This window comes from Papio anubis, chromosome 1, assembly GCF_008728515.1.
Source record: "Papio anubis isolate 15944 chromosome 1, Panubis1.0, whole genome shotgun sequence".
Lineage (NCBI taxonomy): Eukaryota > Metazoa > Chordata > Mammalia > Primates > Cercopithecidae > Papio > Papio anubis.
The window spans coordinates 144062235-144083497 of NC_044976.1; the positions used below are offsets into that span (position 1 = coordinate 144062235).

General features: G+C 35.2%; 1 protein-coding gene across 2 annotated transcripts in view; it reads right to left on the bottom strand.

Moving 5' to 3' along the window:
- The window catches only part of SPATA17 (spermatogenesis associated 17), a 228590-nt gene that overhangs the window by 81277 nt on the left and 126050 nt on the right, over window positions 1-21263 (bottom strand). For both annotated transcript variants that reach the window (XR_001895561.2, XM_003893103.4), the window contains exons 7-8: window positions 17015-17218; window positions 9200-9348 (exon numbers count right to left, since the gene is read on the bottom strand). Coding sequence is in view for 1 of the 2 variants with exons in the window: in XM_003893103.4 (XP_003893152.2) it covers window positions 9200-9348; window positions 17015-17218 (353 nt within the window). In the remaining variant the exon portion in view is untranslated. The remainder of the gene's footprint in view (window positions 1-9199; window positions 9349-17014; window positions 17219-21263) is intronic.

Genomic DNA, 21263 nt, shown 5'->3' on the forward strand with positions numbered 1-21263 from the left:
GATCAAAAGAGGGTAATCATGCTTAACTGTGCCCTAGAGCACCCGCATGTATAATACGATTTGCACAGTAACTACCTCTCCTATTACTGCTTGTTTGGAGTATTCTATGTTAATGGGGTTAGCTAATTCAGTATTTTAACTTAAAAAGGCTCTGCTGATTAATAAATGTTGCACACTGTGCTAGTAATTAAAATAAATGGAAGAGTTACAAATAAAAGTTGAATTGTTAAGAAAACATTATCTGAAAATATATGATAATCTCTATCATAATACAGTAATAGTTCAGAAAATATGCAAATTTTAAAGGTCTAAAGTCTGAAAAAAAAAACCACACAAGTCAAAAAAGTTTTGAGATATGTTAAATTTTCTTTTCGCTATTCTTTAATGATAAATAGAACCAGTGCTCACTCGTATATACCACATTGTAAAATGTCCTTTCTAAAAACTGTTACTTAGATCTTGTTTCTTAACCTTTCCTGCAACATTTTTCTCATAGTAATGACTATGAAATGATACTTAATTAGAAATTATATTTAAAGTTTTAAAAGTGAGTAATTTACTCACTGCTTACTGATATTTACTGCAACGGAGCATGGTTTCCCTATTTTTAGGGGCCTGTGGACACCAAGCACAGAAATAAAGGAAAATTCTGAGTCCCTTCAAGGGAAATCACAGCCCCAGAAGTAAATAAGTAACTTGTTCCAGAGCTATTTGCTTTCCCTGTAGAAACTAAAGATAACATCTTACCATAGGTCCCTGAGTTGTCTTTTATGGGCTCAGACTCTCACTGAATGGATCTGTTGGCACTTAGACCCCAGGAAAGCGGGAGTGAAGACTGAACTTTAACTATCACCCTTTGTTGTAAGTTCCTTCATAAGCGGCTTGGGGGAAGTCATTCCCCCTAACCGGTTAACATTTTTCTATTCACTTCCAATTTTACTTTTTTGAATTTTGAGACAGCGTCTCACTCTGTCACCTAGGCTGGAGTGCAGTGGTGCAATCTCGGCTCACTGCCACCTCCGCCTCTCAGGTTCAAGCGATTCTTGTGCCTCAGCCTCCCAAGTAGCTGGGACTACAGGTGCCCACCACCACAGTTGGCTAATTTTTTTGTAGTTTTAGTAGAGATGGGCTTTCACCATGTTGGCCTGACTGGTCTCGAACTCCTGACCTCAAGTGATCCACGTGGCTCAGCCTCTCAAACTGCTGGGATTACAGGTGTGAGCCACCACACCCAGCCATGATCCCAAATTTTTAAAGAGAGTTTCTCTTTCTTAGCCAATTGCCAATCAGAAGATTTTTAAATCTACCTACCATCTGTAAGCTCCTGCTTCAAGATATCTCACCCTTTTAGGCCAAAACCAATGTGTGACCTTCAGGTACTGATTTATGATTTTGCCTGTAGCTTCTGCTTTCCTGAAATTTGCTCCTGCCTTTAAAAATTCTTACCTGCAGGCCACTGGGGAGGTTGGGTCTTAAGCATGAACTTCCTTGAATCTCCTTGCTTGCTGCCCTGCAATGAACACCTTCCTTTCTGTCACTGCAAAAACCTCTAAGTTTTACTGTGGTGGGTGAATGGACTGCATTTTGGTTTTATAATATTACCAGATCCAGTATTTACCAAGGCCCCTATGTAAGCTAGGTTGCAAGTTTGAGTGAAATGAAGGCACATTAGGTTCATAGCTATTAGTTCCAGCAAGTGGACGAGCTCAAGAAATAGAGTTATTAGTTCTGTTATGCTACTAAATGTTTATGGGATGTCTCTCATTTCACCTACTCGGAATAACTATCAGTAAATTAATACTTTTTTATTTTTATAAAAGATGTAGAGACAGCTATTGAGCTGTCTATACACAGTTTCTTAAATGAAAGCCTATATAAGTTTAAAATATAGCTACAATATGCTTTAATCATGAACTCCTCTTCATAGGGAAACTCCAGTCACTGTTACATTTTTTAAATCCTCAATGTCTACACCTTAAACCTGTGGAAGACTCTTGAATTCTTAGGGATTTAAGGAGTTCCTTCAAATTTAGCTCCAGATTATAATTAATCTAAACACCAAAGTCTGACCTAGCAAGGTAGCTTCTTGATTTGAAAGCCTGCAGGAAGAACATTTGCATTTATTTTCTTTTGCTGTTATAACAAATCACTACAAAATTGGTGGCTTAAACAATATTATTAACTTATCATTCTTGAGGTCAGTGGCACAAAATAGGTCTTACTGGGCTAAAATCAAGGTGTTGGCAGGACTGTGTTCCTTCTAGAGGATCTAAGAGAATCCATTTCCTTGCCTTTTATGACTTCTAGAGGTGGCTTATATTCCTTGGTGGCACTCATGCCCCAGCTTCAAAGCTAGCAAAGGTAAATTGAACCCTCCTCACATTGCATCACTCTGATCTCCTTTCATGTAGTCAAAGTTTTTTCTGCCTCCCTCTTCCATTTTTAAGGACCTTTGAATTACAAAACTGGCCCCACTCTGATAATCCAGGATAATCTCCCTACCTAAAAGTTCCTAATTTAATCAAATCTGCAAAGATCTTTTTATTATATAAGGTAATATTCACTGGTTCCTAGGATTAGGACATGTGAACTCTTTGGCAGGGCAATAGGGATCGGGGAAGCATTATTTTGCCTAACAGAAAACTAATTGAAGCTAGTTGATTCTCATTTCTATTGTAATATCCTAAATCCACTCTATTTTGGATATAATTATAGTCTCCTGTATTAAGCCAGAATGTTTACAATTAACAGAAGATATTAATGTATAGGACCTTTACACCTCTCATAAGACCTTAGTGAAGCCCATATCATAGCTTATATCATCTGATTTATGATTGTCCACTCCACTCCATTTCCGCTGTCTTGATGGGTAAATTAAACATTGAATAGCTCTGGTACCATTATGGCCTCCCTTTTCTTCTACCTCTTAATAATAATAACTGTTTTTCCCATTTCATCTAAGCGACTTTCATGGTCCCATTTCATGTTTGGAAATATTCCTTGAAATGTCCCCCTCTGAAATTTTAAAGCCTAAAATTCTCTATGATCACCATATCCCACAAATAAGAAGTACAGTATATGTAACATTCTGTCATATTTTAATAAAGAAATAATAAATATACATATAACTGCACGTGTAACCAAAAATTCCTGGATAGACACACAAGAAAGGGTTGACAGTAGATACCTCTGGAAAACATAACTGAGGATCAGTGAATAGTGTTTAAAGTTTTTACAATAAATATGTGTTGCAGTTTTAGTGTTTTAAAAGGTAAACAAAAAATCTTCTTTATTTTTTTAAATGGATTTGAGGAGATTCATAAATCAAAGGAAGTAGAAAATTTCTAACAGAAACAAGAGAGAACCAGGGACATAAAGAAGAATGAAAACAGCTCAGTATATCTGGAGCACAAGGTTCTTTACAGAATATGACAAAGATTAGCTAGAGGAATAAGCTTGAATCAGATCCAAAGAAACTGTTTCTTGAAATAAGAAATTAAACTTTATCCTAGAGGCAATAAAAAGCCATTGAAAGGCATTTTAGCTGAATAATAATAGCACAATCGAATCTCTTTAGTGCTCATGTGGTAAAATGCACAGAGCGGGAGTAAGACCAGGTAGACCAGGTTGAAGGGATTTTATGGCAATTAAAGTTAAGGAATTTTAAGGTGCCTAGATTAAGACAGTGATAGTATAAAGGGGAAGAGGCTGAATTTGAGAAACACTTAAAAGGTAGAATAAACAAGACTTGAGGACTGATAGGATATGGATGATGCTGGAGGAGAAGGTAACTCACAAGTCTCCAGCTTGTGCAGAGAGTTGGTGATGCAATTCACACTCAAGAAAAGAAGCAGGAGAGTGTGTTATATACTGCGTTTACAACATCTGGTGGAGATACAGACAAAGACAGCAGTTGAAAATGTAAGCCTGCAATGTAGGATCAAGATTGTACAGATTTAGAGTTGAAATCATTGGGATAGAGATAGTAGCTAGTCTTTCAAGTAGAAGCAACCATTCAAAGATTATACAGAAGAAGAAGAGGAAGAAGGAGGAGGAGGAGGAGGAGGAGGAGGAGGAGAAGGAGGAGAATATCGAATCTTTCTATCATTTTAGTTCTAACCCCTTACCTATTACCAAAATTACTGCAATATTTATCCTAATGAGTTTCATTGCATCTAGCATTACTCTTCTCAAATGCATTTGTCTCTCAATCAAATTTATATTCTTTTTTTATCATCCACCTTCTCTAAAAAAAAATAAAAAATTTTCCATTACCTATAGGATAAACCACCAACTCCTTGGTCTTCAACTTTTTTGCAATTTTTCTTTTTCCTGTTCTCTAATATAAATATTAGCCTGTCAAATTTGTCTTGTCATTGTTCCGTCAACTTTTCCTACCATTGTTTTTCTTTTCATATCATCAGCCTACTTTTATCTACTTTCTGTTCTTTCCTCTATCAAAATCTCAACCATCTTTTGCATGATCTAACTCAGTTCCTTGTCTGTCAAGAATGCTGTCTGAGATTATCAGAGACCAGAGAAAACTCGACATGTTAAAAATATATACATTGTCTCTTACACACACTTGACCATCTATCAAGTACTTGGTAAAAGTTACTAAAAATTTTCTTAGGTTTTCTGGTTGGTTTCAGCTATATAAGTTCCACGAGAGTAGAGGCTATGTCTAATTTATTCACCACTATGTCCCTAGAGCTTGGAACTATTCCTGACATGTAAACATCTTTTGAATCAATAAGTCATCCTTTTTATTTCCCACAATATCTAGAAGGGACCTTTTCATATAAAGATTGCTTCATAATTATTTATTAATTACTTATTTGGCTTCCTGGCTTCATAAGGATAGATATATGAGTGAGGGAAATAATTTTCTTTGAGATAGCATGAGAAAATTGAATGAGTTCCTTTAAAAACAAGAACAAATAAAGCTTTAAAATGACTTCCAAAAAAACTTCTGTAATCTATCTTCCATGTCTTTATTATTATTGTCCTATTTGCTATGTTTATTTTAAAGAAGATGTGTAACTAACAGCTAAAACCTACCAGCCTGTGATTATTAAGAAGCATTTTGTCATTCCCAATAGTTAACTAGGAATGTAATGCTATGAATTGTGTTCTCTCAAAATGTATATGCTGAATTCCTAACACCCAGTACCTCAACATGTTACCTTATTTTGAAATAGGGTTTGATATGGTTTGACTCTTGTGTTTGCACCCAAATCTCAAGTTGAGTTATAATCCCCATTGTTGGTGGAGGAATCTGGTGGGAAGTGATTGGATCATGGGGGCAGATTTTTGCCTTGCTGTTCTCATGATAGCAAATGAGTTCTCATGAGATCTGGTTATTTAAAAGTGTGGCACTTCCCCCTTTGCTCTCTTCTCCTGCCACCATGTGAAGATGTGCTTGCTTCCTCTTCACCCTTCCGCCATGATTGTAAGTTTCCTGAGGCCTTCTAGCCATGCTTCCTGTACAGCATTTGGAACTGTGAGTCAATTAAACCACTTTTCTTCATAAATTGCCCAGTCTCAGGTGGCTCTTTATAGCAGTGTGAGAACGGACTAATATAGGGTCACTGCAGATGTAACAAATGAAGATGAGGTCATGCTGGAGTAGGGTAAGCTCCGACTCTAATATGTATGGTGTCCCTAGAGCAAGGAAAAATTTGACACAGACAGAGACATAGGGAGAACACCATGTGAGGAAGGCAGAGATCAGAGGAATGCTTCTGGAAACTGAAAACCATAAAGATTAATAGCAAACCACCAGAAGTTAAGGAAGAGGCATGAAGAGATTCTTTCTCACAGAGAAGGAACCAACTCTGCTGACACCTCCATCTTGGACTTCTAGTCTCCAGAATTGTGATACAGGGCATTTCTGTCTTTTAAGCCATCCCTTTGTGGCACGTTGCTATGGCAGCCCTAGCAAACAAATACACTTAGAAAATGTGTCTTTTACATGCATAAAGAGAAGACTTCAATGAGGTTAGGACGCTGTGGTGTAGGCAGAACTGTGCTCATTGTCCTCCTCAACATCTGGTTCTCCAAGCTAGGGGATAAAATCCAGCCCATCTTTGGAATCTGTGATTTCTTACAACTTCTTTGATGTCTTAAATACAGAATTACATTTGTAGTAATACAAAGCATGTTAATAATTCTCTTTTATTAAGACCCTACTATGTTCCTGTTCCTGACACCTTATACTCATCTTCCCTATCAATCCTCATTACCACCTTTTAAGGTAACATTTCTGCTTCATCTTACAGACAGAAATATAGAGTTTCATGTAGGCTAAGTTACTAACCTAAGATTATACTGCTGTTTAATGGAACTAAGATTTGAGTTCATATAGATCTGGTTCCAAAGTTTATACTACTACTACTATAACACACTGCAATTTTCATAATGATATGAAAACAAAAGAGCTAAATGTATTAAACTCTCAGATATAATGCTATCCTTTGATTCCTTAAACTTAGAAATAAAAAGCTCTACCTTTCTAGGTCTAGATAGCAGGCTCCTGATATACTACTTTTTTTTTTTTTTTTGAGACAGAGTCTTGCTCTGTTGCCCAGGCTGGAGTGCAATGGCACGATCTCGGCTCCCTGCAAGCTCCATCTCCTGGGTTCACACCATTCTCCTGCCTCAGCCTCCCGAGTAGCTGGGACTACAGGCGCCCCCCACCACACCTGGCTAATTTCTTTTTGTACTTTTAGTAGAGACGGGGTTTCACCATGTTAGCCAGGATGGTCTTGATCTCCTGACATTGTGATCTGCCCACCTGGGCCTCCCAAACTGCTGGGATTACAGGCATGAGCCACCATGCCTGTCCCTGATATACTACTTTTAACTTCTTATAGGTAAAGTTGGTTTTGTGGTAAAAGGACCCTTTGCGTTAACAAACCATGAATCTTTGTGACAGGACTATGCTTCGCGGAATTATTATCTGCAAAGATATAAAACATACATTTCTAACATTTCTTTTGCCATACAAGATACAATAATGCATTATCCAGTATACAAAAGCAAAATGGTTTCAGAAGAAGCTATGAAAAAAAAATCAGTGTTTCAATTCTAATAATGGAATTATCCTTAGGCTAAAGACCAATTACTTAGCCTGGTTGCAAAAAATATGATAGCTTTGAATCTATAAGAAATTTTTTTAGCATCTCCAACTGGGCTTTTTTCTGATTGGTTGAAAATCTTAGAAAGACTCTGCAATCTCTGAAAGACTCAGAGCAAAGGGTCACCAGCAACACTGTGGAAGTTGAAGATATGTACAAGTATTCCATGGAAAATACAAATCGAGCAACTTTCATTGGGGATAACATTGATACCTGATCCTTCTGGGCTTACTAAGGAAAATAGTAAGAAATGATATCTCAGTATGTTTAACATATAATGATTTCTGTAGAAATATCAATCAGATAATCAATAATCATCTCAATTATTTGTTTGAGCAATTAATTGTGCTATTTTGTAAACCTTTGCATCATTGGAAATAGAAAAAGAATTCTGAGTAATATAACTCTTTAGATAATCATAACTAAATTTTATATTTTGCTTGGCTAAGTCTGAGAAGCTTTAATCTTCTACAATATGTGTGGTAAAATGAATCTACCTCCTCAAAACTAACTGGAAAAAAAAGTTCCTTATTTTCTTACTTATCATATGTCAGGTTAACCCAATCAATTATTGAAAGAATCTGCTAAACACTCTACAGCTAATTATTTCACTTCAAGTAATCGCTATAAAGTGAAAAATTTTATAAAAATTACTAGAGATGCCTGCCAATTTTGTCTTTGATGTTTGTGTAAAAATTTTTCTTTTTTTCAAGTCTCCTCAGAAATGTAGAATTCAAATAAAGCATATGTTATGTGTACCTGTATATATATCTTCTAACTGTTAAAATAATCCAAAATCCACTACAATGGATAAGAGGTAATTCTAATTTTTCTCTATATCAAAACACACTTTTAAAATATTTTATAATTATTATATAAATTATTATGTAACAATTAGCACATGTATTATGTAAATGCAATAAATAATTATAATTTTATATGTTATATTTTGTATTACATAATTTAGGATAATTTATATTATAACAATATTATCACTAATATTTAGTATTATAATAATGTAATAATGTCTTATTTAGCATATACATAATATTAAAAATATAAGATAATTGCAAAGATAATTATGAGACATTATAGAATAATGACAATAATAAAGATAAAGCCATTTTAGTTAAAATGATCTATTTATAAATGACAAATAACTCTATTGATGACAAAGTGTCTTTCTTTTTTTTTTTGAGACGGAGTCTCGCTCTGTCGCCCAGGCTGGAGTGCAGTGGCCGGATCTCAGCTCACTGCAAGCTCCGCCTCCCAGGTTTACGCCATTCTCCTGCCTCAGCCTCCCGAGTAGCTGGGACTACAGGCGCCCGCCACCTCGCCCGGCTAGTTTTTTGTATTTTTTAGTAGAGACGGGGTTTCACCGTGTTCGCTAGAATGGTCTGGATCTCCTGACCTCGTGATCTGCCCGTCTCGGCCTCCCAAAGTGCTGGGATTACAGGCTTGAGCCACCGCGCCCGGCCGACAAAGTGTCTTAAGAGAGAGAAAGTGCCTGAGAGAAAGATGTATGAATTGAGATCGAAATCAATGATGCTAATAAAATAATTTAAAATTACATATGCTATTAAATCATTCTTCACCTTTTTCAGTCATCTTTCTCAGTCATAAAGAAACTAACCTCTTTCATGATATCTGATTTATTAAAACTACAATGTTATGTCAATAGATCAAAATGATATTTAGTCCACGTTAAGAAAAATATTTCTTCCATCTTGTTGGATCTTATTTTAGGCGTATCATAAATATGTATGCTTTCAGTATAGATAATTAAGAAAATTATCTTCACAGATACATAGATAGTGGTCATTTATCCTCAAAATGCCGATCTTTTTTTGTCTTTTGAGTTGTCAAAAGAGATTTTGCCATCAATACTGACCTCATTTAAATCATTTGCATATTGAAAAATTATCGCTTTGGAACAGATTAAGGGTGGCTTTACCTTTTCTCACAAATAAAAGATTTTTTACAGCATTAGGAAATAGAAAAACTAGAAAATTTAAGGCACCAAATATGGCACAGCTATTTTTGTTAAGTTAAGAACTCACATATTGTCATTTACATTTCGCACCCATTGCTCTCTTCTGAGCTCCTCTCTGGCCAACTTTAATTCATTGATTGGTTCTGCCACCCACAACGTTGGCTCCAAAGGCTTGTAGCGTTGTTCTAATACTTCGGTGATATCTCGGAAAGGCCCCTGACAAGACAGGATGAGGAACATATTTTATATGGAAGATTTTTTTTTGATGTATTATTGATGACCAAGGCTAGTGAACATCCACAAAGTATAGCAGGTTTACTAAGTTATTTTTAAAACACCATTTGTTCTTCATTGAGTTAGAATATACATGACACAATATCACTTATTTTCAAGCAATATTCTCTCAAGTAAAATTGATTACATTAAAAAACTTTAAAATTAAACAGAAATTTCCCCACTTCCCTCAAGAGATCTTCATGTTATAACTGATAAACTTACTATAGGTTGCTTTCTTTTCTAAATTTACAAAGCACATTTTGTTTAGTATAATTAAAGAAAGAATTGTCCCCCTTTTTGAGTAAATACAAATATTAGGAAAAAAATTCCAAGCATAGCTTTCCAAGAGCCCTTCTATAAATAGAAATAGGAGAGTATGTGTTTTTTCATTAAGTTTAAATTTTTTGGTGAATGTCAAATCTCACATTTAATAGGCAGCCTCCTAAACAGAGAAGAACCATAACTTTTATTTAGTTTAAATGTTATTTATTTAAAATTGTAAACTCTATTGTTCAATTACTCTGATACCAATAGCAACCTGTTAATGACACAAATACTTAGCAGAGGAAAGTCCACAGCTGCACTGTGAAAAGTAACTTACAACATATCCTGCTTTCAAGTTAGTTGATATTTATACTAGTTACTAAAATCCACTAATTAGTATCATATTAGGCACAACACAAATCAAAGGCAGCTCAAGATTTTGCTGTGCCATTAATTGCATATTGGGTTTCTTTCATCACTATTGTGCATGAGAGAAGTAATATTAAATGGACAAAGATTTCTAATCAAATTCCTTATTCTTAAAAATATCTTCTTTAAATAGGTTATCACTAACAAGACACAGCTGGAGTTACTGCAAGCACTGAGTGAAGACTGTGGGGCTAATAAAAAGAAATGATTCACGCCTCATTTATGTTCACTTATGTTTTACATTAATAGAAACCAATAATAGGAACCAGTTACCATAAAAGTCATGGACCGTAAATAACACAAATGGCAAATAAGTATCATCTAGTACTTTTCACAGCTGGACAGGAGGATTGCTATATTTGAAAGTAGTTAATGGATTTTCATTGGAACTTTACTTTTTAAAGATACAGTGACATGATTCCAAATCCACTATTAAGAAATCAAATGGGACTTTTTTTTTTCTTATTCTTATTCTTTTACATTGACACAGTCTATGACTTAAAAAATTAATATTTGGTTGTATGACAAGGGGCAAACTATTTCTCTATGCTGATATTCAGCATACCTAAAATGGAATAATAACTACATCACAGAATTTCTCTTAAGATGTGTGACATCTTAAGATGTGTAACACCCTTACCACGTACTTAGAACACAGTAAACACTCAAAATGGCTCCCACTACATTGTTGTTATTATTATTATTACCATTATTAGTTTCAAGAAGAATTTTTAAAAGGTTTTGAGCAATAGTAGCATCAAAGAAATACACAATGGCCCAAGGCTATGACTTTGAAGAGACCGGCATTCACATGGAGCAAAGGTCTTCTCGGTGGTCAAGCTATATGCCTTCTAACCTTTGTTGATAAGCAAACATAGCACATATTTACTTGTAGGCTTACTCTACTATTGTTCTGGAACTTACTAGTTCCAATGAGACTAGAAAATGACAGAGAACAAGCCCTGCTTAAGCTTAGAATGAAAGTAAACACAGTCTTCCTTTTGGGTTCACTACCACCTTCATGATCCCTGAACTTTCTGCAGTCATGTCCGGGTCCCTGTGTCTTTGCAGTGCCTGGTCCACACATTTATACCTCAGACAATTAGCACCTTGTCTTTGAGCTCAATAGTCTTCCAGCTCCTTGATTAGTGAACTTGACACCCCCTGTCAAGTTTCTCTTACATCAAATTTTTGTTGATTTATATTTCTTTTGAAAAACTGCCTTTTTTGGATATCAGGCTATCACCTATCCCAGTCATGCCCAGAGTGACATGGGAACCCAGGTTTTGTAAATATATATCTATATTTATATATCTATATATCTACGTGTGCCTTTCACCTATCAAACTTTAGATATGCTGATTGTACTTATTTCCAATTAATCCTTAGAATGCCTAGATCATCCAAGACTCAACCTGACCCTACAGATATTTCTGGACTCTTAGCTATGGTTTTTCAATGTTTAGTTTATGTTGCCTCCACCTAAGCCCTAGTTATGAGAGTCAAATATACTTATGTTCTGCTGTGTTTTTCATAATTCATGTTATTTATAGTCATTTCGTATTTTTAAGCTTAATTATTAAAACCATAAAATTGTCCCAGATTTTAAAAAAATTCACCTGGCAAGTAGAGCTACTCTGATTAGAGTACAAGTATTATCATTTGGGCATAATCTTAAATGTCACCAATGAGGTATATACTTTTTTATTATTGGGTAACACACAGGAATATGGCTCAGAAAAAAACAAAACAAAATGTAAATCCCATTTTGGGAAAAATAAAAAGAAGAAGGAAAAAGAAAAGAAAAAAGAAGAATACTGAAGAAAAGAGGCAAAGGAAGTAAAGAGAGGAGAAGGTGTTAAGAAAAGACGACAGAAGGAAGATTGAGAAGGAAGGAAAGATAAGAGAATGAAGAACAGGGCAGTGGGGATGACATAGCCAGAGGAAAAGGAGGAGGAACTTAAAACAGGGAAGGAAGGAGACAGAAGAAGAAGGAAAGAAAACAACATTGAAAGAATAAATAAATAATAGAAGAGAATAAAAAAGAAAGAAGAGAATATATTAGTAGGGATCACTATTTTATAGCATGCTAGATAAATGTAATTCAGGAGTATGTGTGTGTATATATATGTAAGTATACATATATACATATGCAAATACATATTTTAAAATTCCTCCATATATTTATATATTTTCTCTATATAAACATATATATGTCTCTCTCCATACACAGACACACACACACAAGCAAGTTGTTTTACAAATGTGTGTAATTTTCTATTTTTATACTTATACCATATATATATATATCTCTCTCTTCCATATGGGCTGATACACCATTTATACATATATATTTTCCATATACCTATACATCATCTGTATATTATTTCTATATATGTACCTTTTTCCTATGCATTCCATACATACTAAATACACTTATTTATATATGTCTATGTGTACATAGAATGGTATGGAGGAAGAAAGCCATGTAAGGAATGAAAATGGTTGTACAGAGGTTGTATTGAGAAACAGAGATGAAGAATGAATACTGACAATTGTAGAAGACGACACATCATTAAAAGTATATTAAAAGCAGGGCAATAAAGCAAATGTAGTAACATTATAAAACACCTATACCATAATATTACATGTTTAATGGTTAATGTGGTGAATATTGTATAGTGTGGTAGTTTGGTTCAGGTGACTTTCATGGTGTTTCAGCTCAGAAATATTTACATGCCCTTATTTTATTCATGCCATGTAATTTTCACATTTCCTAAAAAGTTGCATGCAAAATTACTCTATGAATTCCATGTAGAACCAATAGCTATACAAATGAATATAGCATGCAACATTTTTATTATTATTATTATTATTTGAGACGGAGTCTTGCTCTGTCACCCAGGCTGGAGTGCAATGGTGCAATCTCTGCTCACTGCAACCTCTGCCTCCCAGGTTCAAGCGATTCTCCTGCCTCAGCCTCCCAAGTAGCTGGGATTACAGGCGTGTGCCACCATGCAAGGCTAACTTTTGTAGTTTTGGTAGAGGCGGGGTTTCACCATGTTGGCCAGGCTGGTCTCGACCTCTCGACCCGAGATGATCCACCTGCCCTGGCCTTCCAAAGTATTGGGATTACAGGCGTGAGCCACCGCGCCCAGCCACAACATGGATTATTAAAAATTTAAATATGCAATATTATGTCTACCTTAACTGCTTTTGAGCAGTTAATACATTTAACACACTGAACACTTAATATACATGCAATGGAAATGCTAGAGTTATTATTTTCTTGATAGAATAATTAATAAATTTAATTGCTTGTTGATGCAATGTTATGTTATATATGCAATATGATGATTACTTACACTAATAGAAAAATAGTAATGTACATAATTCAAAATAGCAAAAATTCAGTTATTCATAATATAAAATTCAGTTTATATTTGGATTTAAAACTATTTTAAATGCTTTCACTAGAATATTGACAGAACTCTTATTTAAAAAGGAATAATGAAACCATACTCTGAAGATACATCCCCCTAAAAAACTGAAAATTTTCCTACTATCTCTCTTGTGTCCCCTTGCTCACTCCACTATGCTTTTCACTCCACTTTTGTAAAGAAAAAAATGGTCAGATTCAGATAAATGGATTAGTTTACTAGGTAATTGAGAATGCTGATACATGGGCCTGGCGTGATGGCTCATTCCTGTAATCCCAGCACTTTGGGAAGCCGAGGCAGGTGGATCACCTGAGGTCAGGAGTTCAAAACCAGCCTGGCCAACGTGGCGAAACCTGTCTCTACTAAAAATACAAAAATTAGCAGGGCATGGTGGCAGGTGCCTGTAATCCCAGCTACTCGGGAGGCTGAGGCAGAAGAATCACTTGAACCAGGGAGGCAGAAGTTGCAGTGTGCTGAGATCCCTCCACTGCACTTCAGCATGGGCAACAGAGCAAGGCACCATCTCAAAAAAAGAATAAGGATATAACTAGAATATTACAGGATCTGAATCAGAGATGAAGAAAAAGAGAAAGCAGTACAAGGGGGAAACTGACTATAGATTTTCAGTTATATTTTATAGCTCTTTCTCTAAGAGAGTATAAACCATCAGTTAATAGTATTAATTATCAGTTAGTAGTTTTGAGAGAGCAAAAAAAAAAAAAAAGATACAAATATTGGGAATTAAGGATGTAATTATAGAGAATGGAAACACAACATATATCACAAATAATTACAGTAAAGTGGGAGATTTTTAATGAAATAGAATGCAGGGCTATCTTATTGCAAGGATGATTCAATGGTTGGGGGTATAAAAGGCAGTCTCTAAGATGACCCCCAAGGGCCCCTGCCTCCTGGTATCCATACCCTTGTATAGTCTTTTGCCCTTGAGTATAAAATAGACTTACTCATTTTGAACGGATAGAACATGGCAGAAGTGATGGGATGTCACTTCCAGCATTAGCTTTATAAGCCTGTGGCTTCTGTTTTGAAAGCTGTCTCTCTCTCTCCCTAGGATAATTCACCCAGAGGGAAGTGAGCTACCATGCTGTGAGGCAGCTCTGTGAAGATGCCAATGTGAGGAGAGGCTGGGGCATGACAACACCCAACCATATGAGTGAGGGGATCTCACTGCCCTCCTATCCCCACCCCCTGTCTGAGCCTTCATATGAGATCACGGCCATGGCTGACATCTTTTTTTTTTTTTTTTTTTTTAAATAGAGACAGGCTCTTGCTGTGTTGCCCAGGCTGGTTGTGAACTCTCGGGCTCAAATGATCCTCCCACCTCACCCTCCCAAAGTACTGGGATTACAGGCAGGAGCCACTGTGCCTGGCCTGGCTGACATCTGGACTACAACATCATGAGAGAACTTGAGTCAGAGGCACTCACCAAAGGCTGTACCTAGAATGACAAACCCACAGAAACTGTGAAGTAACAAATTTATGTTGGTTTAACCCATTAGATTTTGGAGTAATTTCTTATACAGCAATATAGATACACAAGGGCACGCCTATGCAGGCAGCTAATGATCAGGAGTTCTGGGAGTTTAACTGTGTGAGCCAAATCTAACACAATGTAGTTGATACTACATGGTGGCAGCTTAATTATTGATCAGGATGATAGACCTGTGGCTCTCTGGGAGTTTTAGGATGGCGACAATCATCACTAATCCCACTCCACTCTACCCTTTAGCCTCAGGAAGTCATTTGCCAATCCTGTGGTACTACAGTCCAGTTATAGTGAAGATTTCCCATTTCTACTATGAGTCTTGCTTTGTTTTGAGCTGTCTCTAATTCTCAAATTTAGATTTTTAAAATTACTCAAACCCAAGTTATGTTTAAAATGGTATATAAAGAAATATAGCATCAAATGAGAGATTAAATTCAATAAAATTGATAATACATATATTCCCAGCAACAACAGGTTATATCAAGTAGTGGTATAACAATATTTTTACATAAAAAAATCTAGATTCTAGGAAATAATCCATGTTTTAACTTCTTATTCAATATAACAAGATTTAATACCACAGAAGTGTTTGTTCACTTCTTTGGTATATATTAATAAATTACTTTATGTTTATTATTTAAAATTAGAGTTCGCAAAAAATAATTTTCCTCTGGTCAAAAAATGGAAGAAAACAATAACCTATATATATACAGATTATAGACTATATATATGTAGATTGGTCGCCAGACTGGAGTGCAGAGGCACAATCTCAGCTCATTGCAACCTCTGTCTCCCGAGTTCAAGCTATTCTCTTGCCTAAGCCTCCCGAGTAGCTGGGACCACAGGCACGTGCCACCATGCCTAGCTAATTTTTGTATTTTTAGTAGAGATGGGGTTTCACCATGTTGTCCAGGATGGTCTTGATCTCTTGACCTTGTGATCCACCTGCCTCAGCCTCCCAAAGTGCTGGGATTACAGGCGTGAGCCACCGTGCCCGACCCTATATTTTTAAAAAGCAAGACACTATAATGGAGTAGAGAAGGAGCCCATAGAATGGGAGAAAATATTTGCAAACCAAGAATTAATACCCAGAACATATAGAGAACTCCTAAAACTCAACAACAAAAAGCAGCCCAATTCAAAAATGGGCAAAGGACTTAGAATAGACATTTCTTCAAAGAAGACACACAAATGGCCAATATGCACATAAAAAGATTCTCAACATCACTAATAATTAGAAAAATGCAAATCAAAACTGCAACAAGATACCATTTTACATCCACTAGGATGGCTACTATTAAAAAAAAAAAAAAAAAAAAAAAAAAAAAACAGAAAATAATTGTTGGTGAGCAAGTGGAGAAATTGGAACCCTCGTGCCCTGTTTATGGGAATGGAAAATGTGTACAGATGCTATGGGAAACAGTACGGCAGTTTCTCAAAAAATTAAAAATATAATTACAATATAACGTGGCAATTCCACTTCTGAGTATATTCTTAAAAGAAATGAAAACACAGTCTCAAGAAGATCTTTTACACCCATGTTCACAGCAGCATTATTCACAATATAATATGTAAAGTGTGGTCACAACTCAAGTGCCTATTGGCATTTAAATGGATAAACAAAATGTGGTATGTACATAAAATAGAATATTATTCAGCCTTAAGAAAGAAGGAAATTCGGACATATTCTGCAACATAGATGAACTTTAAGAACATTGTGCTAAGTGAAACAAGTCATGTTGGGATGGGGCAAAGGGAAATGGAGAGTTGTTTAGTGGGTATAGAGTTTCAATTCTACAAGATGAACAGAGTTCTAGTGACAGCTGATTGCACAAAAATATGAATGTACTTAATCCCACTAAACTATATAGTTAAAAATGGTTAAATTAAGATAGTGTTATATAAAAACTGCAAAAAAAAGCAAGAATAAAATTAATGACAGAATTCTTATACAGCAAATTAGTACCTGACATTGCTTTCTATTAATAGGTGGTAGAATTTCAGACCGAGGAAAAGAACGGGCGCTTGTACAAGCTAGCCAATCATTAAGGCTGGTGGAGTCCTTCTGCTTAACTTTAGGTCTTCGGTGTGTTAAAGGTTTTGCCTTTTGTAATTGCAACTCCCATGGATCAGGCTCTTTTCTGAAGGGTGAATTGTATATTCCTGGAATCTAAAGAAGAAGAAAGCAATTTTTATTTTTATCCTTAATTTTCAGATGAAATAAAAGAAAGATACAGTTGTACCATGAAACGTTTTCTTATGTTCAAAGAACATTTTAAACTCCAACTGTGGTTCTTAACCAGAGGTGGACTTCAGATTTACCTAAGGGGATTTTACAAAATACTTATACTTGTCTTTACACTACACAAGTAAAGGCAATTTCAACACCTTTCAAGATTGAGCACTAAACATTTTAAAAACTAGTGAGCTCAAGTTCCTATCTGTCACACAGCCTTTTTATATCACTATACTTAAGAAAAAATTACAGTAAGACCCTAACTCATTCATTTTGTATTCTAACTATATGCTATGTATATTTAACTATACGTGTAAGTCACACATTCACTCACAGGAAGTCAAATACACAATGCTTGAACAAGTTTCAGGTACAAAATAAGTACTCAAATATTTGACTGATTATTTTAATTATTATTCATTACATAAACTAAGGGCAGCTACCTTAACTTTTGTACTTTAATAATCAAATTGATATCACCTATAATGCTATAGGTATCGCCTATAATATAGGCTATAATACTACATTATATATCGCTCAAAATAACATCCTGTATTTCATGAGTTGTATTCATGTGGTTAGGTGCTATGCTTCTGTAGTGTCATATTATCCTTGCTGTTCTATCACTGACTTTGTCACACACTGCATCAAAATAGTCAAGAGTACCTACCACACAATAGAGGTTCAATAGATGTATGTGTGACAAATGTTAAGTCAAATTTAGCAGTGTCCATTTTTGAAAATTTAATGTTGTTTGAATATACAAACTGCATAGAACAAAATTTTGATGGTATTATATTTTAATGGTATTAGATATCAATCTTTGATATATGGTTCCATGAAGCCTTATATCAAAATATATACACATATGTGTACACAAATATATCATACACAAATGTATATTCAAAAGGGGAAGTTACATTTTAAAGGGCAGTATGACTTGTTTGGTTTCTTTGTAGACACTCTGGACTATATAAAGAATATATCCATTACATTTATCTGTTCTTACTAAAAATGTGATTTCTCTTATGCCATCAAAATATCTATAAACATTTCTGTTTGCTACATTTACTTCATGGAATCAGCAGTTCCAAAGCATTAACTAAGATAGCTGTCTTCGAAAAACTGTCTAAGAAAAGTTTGTATTTCCAGCCTAACTCAACAATAAGTGTTAACCTCTATCAAATACCTACCCAGGCTGGATTCAACGTCCTATCCCAAATGCAATGTCCTATCCCAAATGCAACGTCCCATCCCAAATGCAACGTCCCATCCCAAATGCAACGTCCCATCCCAAATGCAATGTCCTATCCCAAATGCAACGTCCTATCCCAAATGCAACATCCTATCCCAAATGCAATGTCCTACCCCAAATGCAATGTCCTATCCCAAATGCAACGTCCTATCCCAAATGCAACGTCCCATCCCAAATGCAACGTCCTATCCCAAATGCAATGTCCCATCCCAAATGCAACGTCCCATCCCAAATGCAACGTCCCATCCCAAATGCAACGTCCTATCCCAAATGCAACGTCCTATCCCAAATGCAACGTCCTATCCCAAATGCAATGTCCTACCCCAAATGCAATGTCCTATCCCAAATGCAATGTCCTATCCCAAATGCAATGTCCTATTCCAAATACAATGTCCTATCCCAAATGCAATGTCCTATTCCAAATACAATGTCCTATCACAAATGCAATGTTCTATCCTAAATGCAACGTCCTATCTCAAATGCAACATCCTATCTCAAATGCAATGTCCTATCCCAAAGCCAATGTCCTATCCCAAATGCAATATCCTATCTCAAATGCAACATCCTATCTCAAATGCAATGTCCTATCCCAAATGTAATGTCTTATCCCAAATGAAAAGTCCTATTCCAAATGCAATGTCCTATCCCAAATGGAATGTGCTATCCAAAATGCAACGCCCTATCCCAAATGCAACATCCTGTCCCAAATGCAATGTCCTGTCCCACATATTTCCTCACTATGGTGATAACCACCACAACACCTATCACATTACACTGTTTCAAAATTATATTTGCATGTATGTCTTCCACAAGCTAGCAGTTGGAGCACAGAGAGTCTGTTCCAGGTATTTTTGCAACCCCAGGGCCTAGCAGGGTACATGGCACTTAGTAGGCACTCAATAAATGAATGTTAAATGCTCATCTAGAATAACAACGTACAGTTCAGAAAGGCCCATGAAAACCTCTGTTTCACTCTTGCTTTCCAAAGCAACATAAATATCTTAATAAAAAGAGACTTATTTCAAAATCATATTAACTGCTTTCAGAGAATATACAGATTATATAATTTTTCTCTTTCTTAACAGAACAGTTTAAATTGACTTTAAAACACATTGTCAAAGACCTACTCGAGTCACCTCCAACTCAAATTTTCCTATTTTATAATTGGAGACTAAATTTTATTGAATGCAAAATAGTTAATGTAAATGCATTTAAACACTTAAAAATATTTTTGTATTGGCTCTTCTTTGAGATTTATTCTCTATTACAATTGATACAAGAAAAACACTGTGCTGAAAAACATTAAAGGTGGTTATATAAACCATTTTTAATTTCATGTTAACATGTTCTCGCTATAACAGTAAATATGGACAAGGTAAATACACAGACAATAGCTTTCCATGGACAGTAATTTTTAAGTGGATGGTAATTACAAAGATAATTTCTAGGGTGATTTTCTAAGATTAGAATTTATTGATTGTAATGAGAAAAAAATAAATGTTATATTTTTAAAGACTATTGTGACATAAAGTATAACTAAATCTACAGTCTATAAAAATGATACGAGAATACCATTCTCATCAGTGATGATCTAATAAACTGAAGTCTGTTAGTTTTTTATTAACATTGCTACAACCTTACAGATTAAAATGGTAAAATACATACAATCTAGCTAGATTATAATTTATCATTTGAAAATATCTACCTACCTGAATAATGGCTACCAGCTATTAACTTTACCCCATTAGAAATCCTCTTTGATCTCCTTGCACATTTGCATGCACTTGTATACATAGGCTAGATGGGAAATGCAAATGGATCAGTAGACATGATAGCTTTCTTAAATTATATTTTGCAACCTATATGGAGACCTCCTCATGTGTATTCTCTTTGCAATTTAAATCAAATATAGATCGAAAATATATTTTAATTGAATTTCAAATGTATCATTTAAAGTCTTCAAGGTGTCAGTATTTTAGAAATTAATTTAATACATTTGCTAAGTTATGTCAATAAAAGCAGTCCAGCACTCCCACAATCCCTACAGCAAGCAAATACACTATTTATTTACATTGATACAGTATTCATTTACTTATTATTTCTTTAAACAAATACAATAACCTTAACATACTATTGTCTCAATTGCTATATTTCATCATTAGTAAGTCACTTATGAATAATGGTTTCTTGTTGATTTTTTAAAATATTACCCTGAGTCACAAAAGACAGGGTTAATCCTCAGGGACTACGGCATATTTTTCAGTTTTCACATTTTTCACAACTTAGAAGGGCTACTGCCAAGGTAGCTTTGGGGACTTCATTTTCAGCAATAATTTTCTAGAGTGACCAACACTATGGGGAAATCTGTGCTAACTGTTTTAAAAAAAAAGAAAAAGCCTACAACTGAGTTATTTGCAGTACTGTCATGCTAACATTCAACTCAATAAGACCCAAGAAATCTCAGGAGAGGACTCTGCTAATAGCTTCTTACTGACCTCCTTGCATCAGGCCCGGCTGCTGACTGGTGGCCCAGTGGTGAATATGGCAAATGAGGTGTGAAAGCACTGATTTTTTTTAAAGGCTATGATTCTGACTCGTCAAAAGGCAAAAAAAAAAAAAAAAAAAAAAAAGGCAATGAGTTATATAATAGATATATATTTTTCTTGAATTCCCCCCTTCAGACTCTCCATCATGGGAACTTAAGCATGACCTAGAATATTAATT